A 17520-nucleotide genomic window follows, 5' to 3' on the forward strand; every position below is an offset into this window, starting at 1 on the left:
AAACCAGGGCCAAAAATTTAAGGAGGCACTGAACTGGTGGCTAGGCAAGACAAGAACTTGACTTTCAACCCTAAAATTTCAGTTGCTTCCTTGAGAAAAATTTCAATGGAAGACCAGCTAAGAACTGGAAGCCAGTGATTCTGAACATACAAAATTTGCTATTACACAAAATCATATCTTCTAAAATCACTAAAAATGAAATAATTTGTGGAATGATCATTCAAATTCAGGATATACTTCCTTTTTCTCCTCTGTAACGAAATTATGCAAAAGGCAATTCAAACTGGAGTTAGAATATAATTTTTACTTTAGACATTAATTCTGGCATTGTAAAAGATATATCCCCCCAATTTTTTCCCACAACAATACATATATTCTATTATATATAATGTGTATGTATATATATATGTGTGTGTATATATATATATATGTGTGTGTGTGTGTGTGTATATATATATATATATATATTCTTCCTAGGCAACTGACAAGTAGTCACTACCCTCAGAATTGACTTTTGAGGGGAAGGGTAAGATACAGGACAAAGTTGGCCACAACACAAATGACCAATGATTAATGTAGAGGAAGTAGCATAAGGGATGGGAGATAATTAAAAAAAAAAATCAAGAAAGATACCAAATAAGAGTGCTGAACTTCTACCAAAAATATAAAAAAGACTTTCATAGAAAGAAAGAACTACAAAACACTGGGCAGATCCTCTGTGAAGAATCTACTAGTATAGAACGCATGATTCACAAATGGAGGAAATAATTAGATCAATGAGATTACAATTCCATTATAGTATTTCCATTAATTAGTAAATGAAAAATATTTTGATTCTTATACTTCTTCAATTTCAAATTATTCCAGTTTAAACAGAATATAGGTTTTGATGTTTTTAATCTATTTTCACCTTAGGCCCTATATACCTTCAATAATCAAATAAAAGTACAGTTCCCCCCTGACTTCCATCACCTTAAAAAACAAAAAGAGCTGTTTTTTGTTTTTTTAAATGATAGTTGGTATGGAAGAACATTGAAACAAGACACACTCAAAAAGGCTTGAAGAGACCTACATGAACTGATGCTAAGTGAAATGAGCAGAACCAGGAGATCATCATACAAGGCAAACACAAGACTATATGACGATCAATTCTGATAGAAGCAGCTCTCTTCAACATTGAGATGATTCAAATCAGTTCCATTTGTGCAGTGAGGAAGAGAACCATCTACACCCTGAGAGAGAACCATGGGAAGAGTGTGGAACACCACACAGTATTCTCATTCTCTCTGTTGTTAATTTGCTTGCATTTTGTTTTCTTTCTCAATTTTTCTTTTTCTTCCTTCTTGATCTGATTTTTCTTGTAAAACAATATGTATTTCAATATATTTAACATATATTGGACTACCTGTTAGCTAGGGGAAGGGATGGGGAAAGGAGGGGAAAATTTGGAACAAAAGGTTATACAAGGGTCAATGTTGGAAAAATTACCCATGCATATGCTTTGTAAATAAAAAGCTTTAATAATTAAAAAAAGAAGAAACAAGATACTCTCTGTTAATATATCAATAGGTCTTGAGTTTAAGAGATCAGATACAGATTTAGAACAGCACAGCAATTATGAAATATATGCATAAAAACTCACATGGCTGTATTTTTTATTATTCTTCCTTGGTCCATTTTCTGCCCAATGCCATGCACAACAAATACAATATGAGTAGTCTGTGAGGGCTTGTCTTCTAAGGTAGCTTCTTCTACATAACCTCGATGGAGTCTGGTCCCACTACTTGAAGCTGTGGAAAAGTCATGACTCTTCAGGTCAATATTTTAATCTAAAAGAAGTGGCATTTTTTTACTTATATCTGAAAATTTTAACAAAAACTACAACCTGACTCAAAATTTCATTCTGGGATAACCAGACTCATGTGTAAAATCTAAACACATATTAAACTTGCTTGGAATATTTTTTTACACTTTGAACTTGTTTCCTTACCCCCCAAAATGGAATATTTATAATAAAAATTTCAAAAGATTGTTGTGAAAATAACTATAATAAATCTTGCAATTTTGTATTGCAAAAGTTTTTTTTTTTTGGCTATTGTCAACATTATTTCCACATTTTTAGCTCTATAAAATCTTTTGACTATTTTAAAAAGCATTAAAATTACTAGTTCAGCTGTTTCTTTAAATACTTAATCTTAAATTATGATGCAGATGCTAAGTCACTAATAAATAAAACAGTAGAAACAATTACAAATATTTATGAAAACATGAATTACTCATTAAATATTTTCTAAGGATGGGAAAAATAACTTTCTCCATTTCAGTAAAAACGAAAATATATTACCTTTAGAAAAACCCAACTTTTGTGTTACTGTTCTTGCAATTTTAGATGTTGTTGCATCACTGTAAAGATATACCTCATCCACACTATGCCAATCCACATGGTTACGACTCAACTTTAAACTATGAATAGCTGTTGAATAAAAACAAAACAAAACAAAAAAAGGGAGCAATCTTTATATTTGTAAAATTAAATTGTCATTTTGTAAAATTAAATTGACTGGAAAATTGTCAAAAGAAAACTCAGTATTTTGCTGCTTTAGTTCATAACTCTGGATGAATGGATGAATATCAGATACATCATTTAATATAATGAATAATAGGAACACAGCCTCTGTAGTTCACCCTTTCAACTGTTTGTAAATATAAAATTCTTAGACATCAGGGAATTCAAAAGCAATATCTCATTTTTATTGTCCCATCTTAGGCCTAAAATGATTCAAATTAATGGCATGACAATTTTATCTTTATGATTAGTTTATTCTTGGAACCCGATTCATCTTATAGATTTTCTTCTGTACTTTAAGCCTCGGTCTTAATAGATATAGTAAAGATAGGACAACATGAGAAAAGACAAGGTTACAATTTGGGTTTGAAATTCAGAAACAGTTTTAGCCTTCTGGCACTACATATTTAGGAACTTTTTTTTTGCTACAAGATTGTGTCTTCTAACCTGAAGAAAGCTCACACTATATAAGAGGTAGTTAACTTAATAATTAAAATACATTCAATACGCCTTTTTAAGAGAGTTATCTGTCTAGATGAATATCAATATGATGAACTGGTTTGTAATTACCAGTCTGATCTCCCTTACAATAAGTTTTTTTTTTAAAAAAAAAAGGTAAAATAAAAAACATTTTTGTTCTTTTTACTATTTATTTCGCATATTCCACTAGGCTAAAAAAGTGACTATTTGTAGCAGATTGATTTTTAGATGTTTAACTTATTAATTTAAATGTTAATTCTTGTCCCAACAAAAACATTTAGATTTGGATTGAAGGAAGAATTTTAAATTTATTTAAATATTTAAGGGAAAAAAATTAAAGAAATATTGCTTTATTTTGCCATATCAAAGCATTGGTATGAAGACTAAAAAATAGTCATCTAATTCTAGGTCTAGACTATTAACAATACTATTACTTAGCAGTATTTTCTGAAGGACTGGGGGAAAAAAAGGATTTTTCTATTCTCAAGCATGCTGGTAAGAAAAATCTATATACTAAATTTTGAATAACCATGGGGAGCAGGGCTCATGCATCTGTAATCTAGGTTACCATATTTTTTTCTCACAAAATCCTTCTGAAGCAGTAAATTTAAACTTCATTTTGTAGAGGAGAAAACAAAAGCAGAAGGAGGCTGGCTTGCTATGCAATTACTTTTTTTTTTGTTGGCAAGGCTAAGGTTTTGAGTGTCCAATGAAGAATTTTCACTAGGAAAAAATGTATGGCTAGACATGGTGGCACAATACTATAATCCCTGTCATTGGAAAGATTGAAGCTAGCAGATTAAGTGAGCTCAGAAGTTTAGAGCTGCAGTATACTGAAACCAATCTAACATGATCCTTTAGGATAACTTACAAAAGAAAATTTAAAAAGTCTTTCTTATGTAGAAGTTAACTTCTTCCATGTGCCTTACAAAATCTGCCTAATGATTCTATTAGCAATGCGTATAAGACAAAATTTAAATTAATGTAAACAACTGTATTAGATATATTTCTATTTGTGAGGAAAGGATGGACAGAGAAACTTAGACTTGTATATAAGGAAAATGTTCCAATATTTTGTTCTAAAAGTTTTGCATTAAAATCATTAGGAAATTATTTAACAAATCATAAAGATAAATTACTTTCTAACCTCATCTGAATTTTTCCATAAAATGTATCTTAATAGTAAAAACATGTTTCATATTATCAGGGTAATGATAAAAATTGGCTACTCTTTAGGTAGCTTTGACCCAAATGTCTCAATAACTTCAACACTGTTAAAACTACACATCTTAATTATAATGTATGAATAATTCTACAACTAATTAACAATAGACTAGAAATACATAAAAGATACAAGGACAACTAATTCCTAAGAATTTAAACACACATTACTTGCCTAAAAAGCCAATGAATTAATCTTCCAGAATACTTTACCAAAACAAACAACTGAATGCCAAAAGCCAGGAATATAACTACATGGAGAAAAAAACAAACTACAAATTACTGTACCTTGGGAACGCTTTCGCTTAAGACATGCAGCATCTGTACTCTCCTTATATCCTCTCCATTTGAACAAAGGGAGGGAGAAGGGAGGGAGGTGGTAGACAACTAAGAAAGTAAAAACACTGTGCTTCAAAGTAAATTTTAAATGAGGCTGTTATTTTGTCTCTTTGTTGTAGTGTGATGAATCATATTGAATAAACATTATTTAATGATTAATTTATACAATATCTAATTACAATTAGAGAAGTAAAAGAACATTTTCATAATGTTTATCAAATATATCATCTTGCTTTAACTGAGAAAAGAAAAAATAAGCATGGCATCTAAAATCTTTAGCTAAAAACAACCATGTAATTAGTACAATTAGAAGCTTCACAAAACATATACAAAAGAATGTCATTTTTGTGTACATGTATAGTTCAGCATTCTCTTTTAATAGATTTAAATGCTTACCTTCCCACCCATTAAAGTTATTTACATTTACCAAACATGTATAAATGACTCAGCAGAAGGCTGATGAATAAATTATGAATTCAGTGAATACATTTTTAACATCTGCACAAAAGCTTCATTGAGAAAATTAAGATGCTTTTAGGTATTTTGTTGGGATTCCCTTCGCATTACCAAAGTATAATAGTAGTTAAGGACAGTCTTATTTTTCACAAGACCAGGCAACTTGTTAAAGATTTTTAAAATATGTATTTCAGTTATACAAGCAAAAGGGCATAACAAAAAATAAAAAACCATAACCACAACACAGAAAACCAAAACTATCATTATCATATTCATTAGTGAAAGCTGTTGGTAGGAATAAACATGAATTCACATAAACATGAATCAAACAATGAAAGAATGCATCATATTTGGTAATCCGTAAATAAGCCTAAGTCAACCATAGTTTCTTTTGACATAATTGACAAAAGATAAGTATTTTAAAATGCATATAAAGTCTGACCTTACAATGTAATTTCTGACATATTCAGTTAATGAACAATAGGATATGTAGAATTTAATCTACATTTATATTTAGGTGTTAGATTTTCAACCTCAACCTCTCCTATCTAAAAATAACATTAAAGAAGAAAGGTTAAATACAACTCAAAAAATTAAAACCAATAGTTTTTTATTGTGCAGTATTATACATATAAAATACAGACTTGAACTTTACTCAAAATGTTTGCTCATTCAAAGAAAAAGAAACTTATGAAGTTTGATTTAATTAACTAAAGTACTTTTAAGAAGCATGAAAGCTAAAAGCCAGGACAAAAAAAGCAAAAAATAATGTATTATTATTTACAAAAAGAACACTAATAGAAATAGAGAAGTGAAAACATGCGAATGAAATTAAATTTTGTCATTAAAAATGTTTCTTCTTTCATGTGCCTTCTGGTCATGAGAAAGATCTATCACTTATGACTGGAAAGAAGGGCTATTGCCATCTTAAAATAAGTTACCATCTTAAAAGAATTCATTGAAAGAATGTGCCAAGTAGTCTCAAAGCAGATCAAATTGAAGAAAAAACACAACTAAAAATATTTCAAATTACAAATAAAAATACACATTTTTATTTCTATTATTTTAAGAAAACAAATGGGAAATATCCAGATAACATGACTTACCTCATACTAACAAAAAATAAACTAACTTTCAGTATGCTTGTGCATTCATGGTAATTAAGTTTTGGGGTTTGGGTTTTTGTTTTTTCTTTTGTAAAAAAAAAAAAAAAAAAGTAATGTTTCATATCCTATCCTCTCTTAGTCCCTGCCCTTGTCAAGATATTTTATTTTGGTGGGGAACCTAATTTAGCAGGGGAAGTGGAAGGAGATATATTAAGCACATAGAACTTTATAAATTTCAAAAAATTCCTAAGTATTCAGTATTAGAGCCATTTCTTGTTCTTCCCTACTCCAAATTTCAACTCAAAATTATTTATGTTACTTCCCCCTCAAACCCTCAATATATCTAGAGTGCTTCATTTAGGATAGTTTCATTTTAAATAGTTCATGAACTCCTTTACTATAATAATACAATGACAGTAGAGAAAAATGCTTGCATTCAAACCAAGCAAGGAATCAATATAAATTGTTTAAAAGATAAGAAGTAATTCTAATTCAATAAAATTCAACTTTGAATTCTTGTAATAATTACAGAATGTATGACTGGAAAAAATATTGAATCATATATGGATGCAAAAAGAATAGACCAGCATAGACTAATTTTTTTCCTTTCCTTTTTGGTCAGGGATACTAAAATAGTAGTCCAGGAGATAAGGCCACTTGGATAGATATTCTTATGGAAAAGATGTAAAGATAAAGGTTACATGGTAATATAATTAGGCTTTTCAACTAGCCTCAAAAGAGAAGTCATTAATAGTATTAACATTAGTGTCGACTGAAAGATTTCTAATATGGTTCCTCCTAAAGACCTATCTTGACCTTGTAGTGAATGTTTTTATCAATTCTCTGAATAAAGGAATATTTATCATATTGTAAGCAGATGACATTAACAACACAGAAAATGACACAAGATCCAAAAAAATCTTCTGTTAGAATGCTGAACTGAAGATATTAAGATAAAATCTAATAGAAATAAATGTGGGTCCTTGGCTTGAAAAAGTTAATTTCACCAGTATAATATGGAAAGGTTTGGTTAGACAGCAGTTTTTCAGAAAGAAATTTGTGAATTTTGGTGGACCTCAAGTGGTGTGATTAGGCAAAAAACATAATCTTGAGTTAAATTTAAAGAGGCATAGCTTCTAAGAATAAAAAGATGGCAATCCTGCTGTCACCTAGAAACACCACCTTAAACATATCATGTCACACTCTTTTCCACTGTAGGTCCTTCTTAAGGAAGGATCTTGATCAGTGAGAGAGAGCACAAAGAAAAGAAAAACGGTGGTGAAGGGACTTGGTACCATATTACACTAGGACTAACTGAAGTAATTGTGGATGTGTGACCTAGGAGTAGTCTCAAAGGAAACATTTAAAATATGTTAAAGTAACTGCATGGCTATTATGGGAAAAGTAAGAATTAGGAACAAGATGAAAAGGGGTAAATTTTGGTTTTATGTCAGGGAGAACTTCTATTAGAGTTATTAAAAAGTAGAACTGATTCTCACTATAGTTCTTCAAGAAGAAGCTATATAATTTCTTGATAGTTTTTCATCTCTAAGTTGAATTAAATGCTATTGAAGTTTCTTCAGTCTCTAAAATCCTTCAGTTTTGTGAAGTAAAAGTAAAATAGGTTTAAATTTAAAATAAGTTTAAAAGATAGTGATTAGCAATCTATGATATAATACAGGATTTCACCGAAACCTTTCATCAGCCTAAGGAGGTGTGACTAGTATCAAGAATTCCCCCACTCTCTTAGGAGTTCATCTCTTATAATGTGTTGGAATTCTAAGACAATTCTGCAAACAGCAGAGGAAAGGAAAAGATGACATACTGTCAATGTGTGAGCTCTCTTCCTTCTCCTTTCCCACTTCAAACCAACAATCTAACTTACTCCAACTAGTAAACAACAAATTTGCTCACTTTAAGACTGGCTTTGGAGGGGAAAATAAAACACAAAACAAAAAAACCACTTTTCCCTGCTAATTGCAAAGCAGAAAATGGAAGAAACTCCTATTTATAACACATTTATATAGGAGAAAGAGAAAACAGGCATGAAAAGAATTATATATACTTAGGAAAGTGGGTATGGAGAGACAAAGAATGCTCATCAGATAGTGCATTAAGGACCTGTAAAACCAATCAAATCATAAATGAAGCAGGAAGGCAAGCATTCCAATTTGCCATATTTTTTTACATTCCCTATTATGATATCGAGGCTACTATGGATCCTTAAAGACTATATCAAATGGACCACAAGATCTGATCCTTGGAAAGACTAATAACTTGGCAAAATACTAGTCTAACTTTGATCATAAATGTTTATTACCAAAAGGTTAGCCACTAGGTCATGAGATCTGGAAAGGGTACAATTATAGAAATTACATTGATTAAATAATGAATCCTTGAAATATTTAAATATGAAGGATTTATCAATTACTTTATTCAAAGAAATATTTCTCCATATTTCATTTACATGAAATCTTTAAATAAACATTTTCTGGTCTCAATAGCAAAAGACTAAAAATAAATCAAATACTATTCCTTTCATATAGAATTATACTATTTCTTTCATAGAGAATTATATTTAATGAAGCATCTGATTTAAATATGAATGAGTTTTTCTTTTATTTAACTAATGCTTTCATGAATGCATTCTGCATATTGCTCACTCTATCCTGAAACTATTAAGAAAATCTGTTGCTAATTTGGGGAGAGGGGATAAAGCTAATTCCTTTAGGGTCAAAAGTGAACCTGAATAACCCAGGCAGAGAAAAAGCCACAAGTAAACAGAACAGACAGTATTTTATTTCAAGTAAGACATCTGAAGAAGGGAACTGCACAGTTATATATACGTGTAAACATGCAAGTCTATATAGATTGCCTACAATCACAGCCAGGAGAATAAAAACTGGAATTCAAACCTATCTTTTGTGACTTAGAAATCTAGTACTACTTCCATTACACCATGATGACACACAAATTATGTATTCAGTTTATTCTATTTTATATTTACATTGTTTCATAATTTACTGAAGCTAATTCATGTGTGCATAATTTGTTTATTTCTTCTTTCTCTTTGCATAATGTTTAACATACAACTATACACTAGGCATTCAGATGCTTGTTATAAAAGCAACAGTTATGAATTAACCAGTCATTTTCATCTCACATCCAATGATTTACATATAAAAAAAAGCTGATGGAAAAGCTTTACTCAGAAAGTGTGCAAAGAACAGAGTCAATGTATAAATCTTTAAAGTCAACACATATTAAATGTTTTATACATAGTCTTGATGGGAAATTGATGTACTTGGAGTAAGGACGTATATATTTTCTCTTTAAATATTACCATAGAAAGCAAAAGCAACAGATGGTAATATTCACTAAACAGAGTCAATTTAAATTTTGAAGCCTAATAAATGTTTAAATACTTTCTCTCCTGAAAAATATAATTGCTTGGTTAAAATAGTCTAATGTTGTAATGGTGGAAACATAAATTATTATGTACTTTAAAGGATCACTTAATGCCATTTTAAAAGAAAATTATATTGGACTTTTGATGAAGGAAAAAAGTTGGAATTTGGTGAAGCTAAAGAAAAATGAAAATTCAAATGCCTGGAGGTAATAAGTATAATAATCAAAAGGTTAAGAAAAGAGAGCTTTTAACTTTATAAGTTAACTTTCACTTATAAGATAATTTTAAAAGTCTGAGTCAACTTTTAAAATACTGATGGCTATACATGAGATAATATTCCCAATCTGAAAGACCTAAAGATAAGAGAAAGCTGATATCCATTCTTCTTATAATAAATTGCCATTAAAAAACAAAAAAAACAAAACAGGATTTTAACACAATAGGAGAAAGAATAAACTATGGCATTTCATCAAATACTGTTGTGCTATGAAGAAAATATGAAGAATTCAGAAAAACATGGAAAGATTTCTATAAAATACTGTAAAGTGAGGAGAGTCAAACGAGAAGAATAACTAAAGTTAGTTATTAATTTATTAAGTGAAGAAAACACTACAAAAAACCCACAAACAAGATAAAATTATCAATACTGATTCCAGACAACTGTCATGACATTGGAATATTTTTCTTTCCTCTTAGTAGAGAAATGATAGGATGGGTAACAAATATCATGTATTCTGTCGGTCGAGGTCTTTTTACTTTAAAAGTTTTTATTTGGGGGCAGCCAGGTGTCGTAGTAGACAGAGCACCAGCCCTGAAGTCAGGAGGAGCTGAGTTCAAATCTGATCTCAGACACTTAACACTTCCTACATTTAACAATTCCTGGTTGTATACGTTGAGCAAGTCACTTAAACCCAATTGCCTCAGCAAGGTAAAAAAAAAAGTTTTTATTTCACAGGAGAACCTTTGGAGAAGAGTTTTGGAAAATTATTGTGGTATAAAAATGCATTACTAAAACATCAAAAAGAGAAAACATTGGCCTTTATAGAGATTGAATGGTTAAAATTAATTAGTACTAAAAAGTGCTTGTTATAAAAGATAATGACACATGACAAGCTGTATCCAGGTCAACAAAGCATTATTTTATGTCCCATCTGCTGGAACACAGAAATGGCTGCTATACAAAAACAACAACAACAAAAAAAAAAACCACCTAAATTTTGTAATAGCATATGTTGTGATTTATTCCCTCCACAATAAAATAAAGATACATCGTTTCCACTTAATCTTCAAAAACTTAATATTGCAAGCACAATAATGAGAAAACACAGAAACTGTAAGTTTCTGCAAATTACTTTTCTGCAACTCAAGGTTAGATAAATGAAAAGAAACTAAATGTAAAACTAATTAGCTAAATGTACTGAAACTAAAAATATGACAAAAATCAACTTCCATATAGTTACAGATAAAGTACTATGAACTTGGTATTTGGTGTTTTAAATTTGACAATAAATTTCAATCAGGTTGCTCCTAATTTGTGATTAACCTGGTTGTCCCCTCCAAAAAAGGGAATGATCCTGAAATTAGCTTTGGGTCAGAGAAAACAAGTCAAAATAACCCAAGGACAAAGTTAATTTTTGCTTGATCCATACTGGAGCTTCTTTGTTGGTTTTTGAGAGATGGTTTATTGGTATGATTAATTTTATATTTACAGTGTAGCTGTTAAGAAAAACGTTCCAAAGAAAGGGCAAGCATGAATGAAGAAACACTCCAAAAAAAAATTATTAAAGAAACTGACAAGATATTAATCCACCTGTTCCTATTATACTTACCAGCATAGCTGATTCCACTGCCTGCAGTAATAACAGAATAGAAATACTTTAAACATTGCTATAAAAGATTTATATTTTTCTAAATTACCAACATTTTATCCAAAAGTTACCAAATTCTAATTACATTATAAACATTCTGCTTTGCAAACACATTCAAATACTAAATTAATTTAACAGAAGTAGTGAAATATTTCAACTATTTTGTTATGTTATGTCTACCATATTCTATTATTATTAAAAAGTCTACTCAGTTGAAGGAAAAGAAAGCCAATCCCTATGTGATATCATTAGATAAGATGATACTATACAGTAATAAATGAGGTCCTTCTCAATTTCCCACAAAAATTCTCTTGCTAAAAGGACAAGGCCCATGCTACATCAAATTTTATACTGCAGAATGTTACAGAAGTTCCATTATTACTTAAATAGTAAATTTTAATTTTAACTCACATAATAGTTTGCAGCTAACAAGCAAATTTATTTAAATAAGAGATGTTATTATAAAACAAGTACTACTTTCTAAATCATGAAATAGTTGTTACAACATGCTAAACCTTCATTTCAAGATTTTATTTGCATCACATAATATGTTAGGAGGTACAGAAACTGAATTGGTCTTACCATCTTTTCCATCTATGGGTCTTGACACTTCAATATCAAAATTTTCTTGCATCTGTTGACCCTTAAAACACTTAAGGTGTTCTTGTTCAATTAAATTGCTTTCTTCTTCTTCTAATGGCTGCCAAGTACCATCAATGAACCATTGTCCACGCATTACTGGTATTTTGTCACTTTCTAGAAACATATATCAAAGAATATATCATTTCAGCACTCTGCTTCTTAGGAACAATAAAAAAGTAACTACTATTTATCCAACATGGACAAATACATAGTTTTAGGATCCAATGGCATCAAAAGAACTTTTTTATTTTATTAAAAAAAAAAAAAACAGAATAAGAGAAAAAAAAAAAAAACAGAAAAGGAACATAAAACAAAAGAGAACATTGTTATGTGTCCAGCAGAACATCAGAGAGGATTCAAAATATTTAACAACAAATTACCAGTTAAGAAAGTTTATGTTAGTAGAAGAAACTATATTTATGAGTGTTCATCTTTTCTTTATGTCTTTATAAATTGTTGTTCTGGTCTCGGTTGTGTACCTTTTTTACTTTTTTCTTTTTTTCCCTTCATACCCCTTCCTCCATCTTCCCCAAACAAGCTATCATTAAGAAAGGTTATTGTATTAAGGTTCTTTTTTTAGTCACAACTTTCAGGTAGTCCAATTATTCTTATATTTTCTTTTTGATCTGTTCTTTAGATTTTTTGTTTTTCTTGTAAGATGTTTCACATTCTGTTCTACTTTTTCATTCTTTATAATCTGTTATTTCTTGGTTTCTCATAACTTTACTGGCTTTTCCTTGCCCAATTTTAATTTTGAGAGTTATTTTGAGACTTTGTATCTCTTTTTCTAGTTGGTTATCTTTTTTCTCCCACAATCTTGTTTTTCTTGGATGGTTTTTATTTTATTTTAGTTTTTCCTCAATGTCTCTCATTTGACTTTTGCTCACCTACTTTGCCATATTCCCAGAATCCTCCCTTCATCAAAATCACTTTTTATTTAAAAAAAAATTCTTTAATTTTTTGTTTTTTAACTTTTTTATTATTATATCTTTATTTACAAAACATATGCATGGGTGATTTTTTTCAACACTGACCCTTGCAAAATCTTCTGTTCCAAATTTCCCCCTTCTTCCCCCCACCTAGATGGCAGGCAGTGCAATACATGTTAAATATGTTAAATTATATATTAAATCCAATATATGCAGACATATCTATACAGTTATCTTATTTACACAAGAATAATCGAATTTAGAAAGAAAAAAAAACCTGAGAAGGAAAACAAAAATGCAAGCAAACAATAACAGATAGAGTGAAAATGCTATGTTGTGGTTCACACTCAGTTTGCATAATTCTCTCTCTGGGTGTAGATAACTCTCTTCATCACTGAACAAATGGATCTCGTTTGAATCATCTCATTATTGAAGAGAGCCACATCCATCAGAATTGATACTCATATAATACTGTTGTTGAAGTATATAATGATCTCCTGGTTCTGTTCATTTCACTTAGCATCAGTTCATATAAGTCTCTCGAGACCTCTCTGAAATCATCCTACTGGTCATTTCTTACAGAACAATATTCCATAACATTCATATACCACAATTTACCCAACTATTCTCCAAATGATGGGCAGTTTTAAGGTTCTAGCCACTACAAAAAGGGCTGCCACAAACATTTCTGCACATATGGGTCCCTTTCTCTCCTTTAAGATCTCTTTGGGATAAGGGTATGCACAGTTTGATAACTTTTTAAGCACAGTTCTAAACTGCTCTCCACATTGATTGGATTCATTCACAGTTCCACCAACAATGTATCAGTGTCCCAGTTTTTCCACATCTCCTCCAATATTCATCATTATTTTTGCCCATTATTTTAGCCAATCTGAAAGGTGTGGTGGTATCTCAGAGTTGTGTTAATGTGCATGTCTCTGCTCAATAGTGATTTGGAATATCTTTTCATACGACTACAAGGTTTCAATTTCTTCATCTGAAAATTGTCTGTTCATATCCTTTGACCATTTATCAATTGGAGAATGGCCTGATTTTTTATAAATTTGAGTCAATTAATTATTTTGGAAATGAGGCCTTTATCAGAACATTTGACTCTAAAAATGTTTTCCCAGTTTATTACTTCCCTTCCAATCTTGTATAAGTTTTGTTTGCACAAAAATTTTTTAACTTAATATAATCAAAATTATCTATTTTGTGATCAATTATGAAGTTCTTTGGTCACAAATTCCTTCCTCTTTCATAGGTCTGAGAGGTAAACTATCCTATGTTTTTCTAATTTGTTTATATCATTCTTTATGCCTACATCATGAACCCATTTTAATCTTATCTTGGTATGTCATGTTAAGTATGGGTCAATGCCAAGTTTCTGCCATACTAGTTTCCAATTTTCCCAGCAGGTTTTGTCAAGTAGTGAAATCTGATCCCAAAAGCTGGGGTTTTTGGGTTTGTCAAACACTAAATTGCTATAGTTATTAACTATTTTGTTCTGTGAACCTAATCTATTCCACTGATCAACTAGTCTATTTCTTAGCCAGTACCAAATGGTTTTGATGACCACTGCTTTACAATATCGTTTTAGATCTGGTACAGCTAGGCCACCTTCATTGATTTTTGTTTTCATTAGTTCTCTTGAAATACTTGACCTTTTGTTCTTCCAAATGAACTTTGTTGTTTTTTTTTTCTAGGTCAGTAAAATAGTTTCTTGGGCGTTTGATTGGTATAACACTAAATAAATAAATTAGTTCAGGTAGTATTGTCATCTTTATTATATTCACTCTACGTATCCAAGAGCACTTGATATTTTTCCAATTGTTTAGATCTGAATTTATTTGTGTGGAAAGTGTTTTGTAGTTTTGCTCATATAGTTCCTGACTTTCCCTTGGCAGATAGATTCCCAAATATTTTATACTATCAGTGGTATTTTAAATGGAATTTCTCTTTGTATCTCTCTCTTGCTGTTGAATTTTGTTAGTGATGTATAAAAATGCTGATGATTTATATGGATTTATTTTGTATGCTCCAACTTTGCTACAGTTATAAATTATTTCTAATGGCTTTTTAGTTGATTCTCTGTGGTTCTCTTAGGTATACCATCATATCATCTGCAAAGAGTGATAATTTGGCTTCCTTATTACCTACTTTAATTCCTTTAATCTCTTTTTCATCTCTTATTGCCAAAGCTAGACATTTCTAATACAAGACTGAATAGCAATGGGGATAGTGGGCAACCTTGTTTCACCCCTGATCTTACTAGGAATGATTCTAGTTTATCCCCATTACACGTGATTTTTACTGATGGTTTTAAATAGATGTTACTGACTTTTTAAAGGAAAAGTTTGTTTATTCCTATACTTTAATATTTTTTAATAGGAATAGGTGTTGGATTTTATCAAATGCTTCAAAAAAACTTATTTTTTTTTCCCTGTTAAGTGATCTGTTCAAAATAACTTTTAAAGACGTTTAAGATTCCAAGGGAAGATTTTAAGCTAGAAATACACACACATACACACACACACACATTTTCAACAGCATTTCATTGTAGTTGCTGTTTGACTAAACATTTGATTTCAATAGCATAGGGAGTTCTTAGTGAGGAACTATTTGTACCAATGTAAACTGGTATCTTCTTTCAAACTTATAGTCATTATATTGCCTTAGATAGTGAAATTAAATGACCTATCTAGGGTAATGGTGCCCAAGTATCTTGGTACTTGAACCCAAATCTTACTGACTGCAAACCCAACGCTATCTGTTAATAACAACCTGTCTTTCAAATCTTAGTTAGATTTACATGAAAAATTACATTACTATAAAAATGACCAAAATGAAAACAACAAAAAATCCTAATCTTCCCCAAACCCATAATACTCCAGTTAACTATTTGCCTAAAAATAATACTTGGACAAACAGGTGAATAATTGTCTTGAAAAAATGGGACACTAATACATTGTTGGTGGAATTGTGAATGGATCCAACCATTTTGGAGAGCAATTTGCAATTATGCTCAAAAAATTATCAAACTCTGCATGCCCCTTGATCCAGTAGTGTTTCTACTGGGCTTATTATATCCCAGAGAGATCTTAAAGGAGGGAAAGGCATCCACATATGCAAAAATGTTTGTGGCAGACTTTTTTGTAGTAGCAGCAAACTGGAAACTGAATGGATGCCCATTAGTTGAAGAATGGTTGAATAAATTATGGTATATGAATGTTATGGAATATTATTGTTCTGTAAGAAATGACCAACAGGATGATTTCAGAGAGGCTTGGAGAGACTTACAGGAACTGATGCTAAGTGAGGTGAGCAGAACCAGGAGATCATTATACATGGCAACAAGATTATACAATGATCAATTCTCATGGACATGGCTTTTTTAAACAACAAGATGATTCAAACCAGTTCCAACTGTTCAGTGATGAAGAGAGCCATCTACACCCAGAGAGAGGATTGTGGGAACTGAGTGTGGTTCACAACATAGCATTTTCACTCTTTTTGTTGTTGTTTGCTTGCATTTTACTTTGCTTCTCTTTTTTTTTTTCTTGTGTATCACGATAATTGTATAAATATGTATACATATATTTAATTTAACATAGATTTCTATCATATTTAACACATACTGGACTACTTGCCATCTAGGGGAGAGTGTGGGGGAATGGGAGGAAATTGGAACACAAGGTTTTGCAAGAGCTAATGTTGAAGAATTGTCCACTGTTTTGAAAAATAAAAAGCTTTAATTAAAATAAAATAAAATGTTATGTAAAAAATCAGCACATCCTACATAATTTCAGCAACAGCATACTTGCTTACTATGCTTGCTCAACAAGAGCAGGAATGCTCCATTGCCTATACATAAACTTGGGTCTCAGTCCTAGGAGGAGAAAGAACATCACTAGTACACCAGAGCTTATGGCCCTAGGTGAGCAAGTACCTGGTTGCAGCTTGTGACGGCTCACAAATCAGTGCAAAGTACAAAAGAATAGTAAATACACTTCTCTTTTGGTAGTACAACTCTGGAAGAACCAAAAACTTACAGTCCCCAGAATTATCTCTGAAAATAGGTGAAGCTTGGGACAGACAGTGCCCTCTCCACTCTGGAAGCAGAGTTTTTAGCACAGAATTAAAGTCAAGAAATAGGATGAAAAAATAAAAAGCGGGGAGTGGGGGGGAGGGAGGGGAATCCTAACTAGAGAAAGTTACTATGGTGGCAGGGAAAATCAAAACAAAAACTCAGAAGAAGATAACAAAGCCACAACTAGTATATCTAAAGTCTTAAAAACCAACTAAACAAACAAACAACTCAAGTCACATAAATGTTCAAAAATTATTTTAAAATCAAGTAAGAGAGGATGGGGGGAAATTGGGAAAAGAAATGAGAATGATGCAAGAGAAAGAAAAAAAATACTGAAGAAAATAATAACTTAAAACCCAGAATAGGCCAAATGATTAAAAGAAACACAAAAATCCAATTGAGAAAAAAAATTCT

At 30.9% G+C, this 17520-nt stretch overlaps 1 protein-coding gene across 5 annotated transcripts in view; it reads right to left on the reverse strand.

Annotated features, from left to right (window-relative positions):
- DDHD1 (DDHD domain containing 1) overlaps window positions 1-17520 on the reverse strand; it is a 122248-nt gene that overhangs the window by 82132 nt on the left and 22596 nt on the right. For 2 of the 5 annotated variants that reach the window (XM_051977967.1, XM_051977963.1), the window contains exons 2-6: window positions 12028-12201; window positions 11407-11427; window positions 4556-4654; window positions 2345-2473; window positions 1643-1790 (exon numbers count right to left, since the gene is read on the reverse strand). In XM_051977967.1, the coding sequence (XP_051833927.1) occupies window positions 1643-1790; window positions 2345-2473; window positions 4556-4654; window positions 11407-11427; window positions 12028-12201 (571 nt within the window). The remainder of the gene's footprint in view (window positions 1-1642; window positions 1791-2344; window positions 2474-4555; window positions 4655-11406; window positions 11428-12027; window positions 12202-17520) is intronic. The other 3 variants (XM_051977964.1, XM_051977965.1, XM_051977966.1) reach the window with 3 other exon arrangements.

Source organism: Antechinus flavipes, chromosome 2, assembly GCF_016432865.1.
Source record: "Antechinus flavipes isolate AdamAnt ecotype Samford, QLD, Australia chromosome 2, AdamAnt_v2, whole genome shotgun sequence".
Classification (NCBI taxonomy): Eukaryota; Metazoa; Chordata; class Mammalia; order Dasyuromorphia; family Dasyuridae; genus Antechinus; species Antechinus flavipes.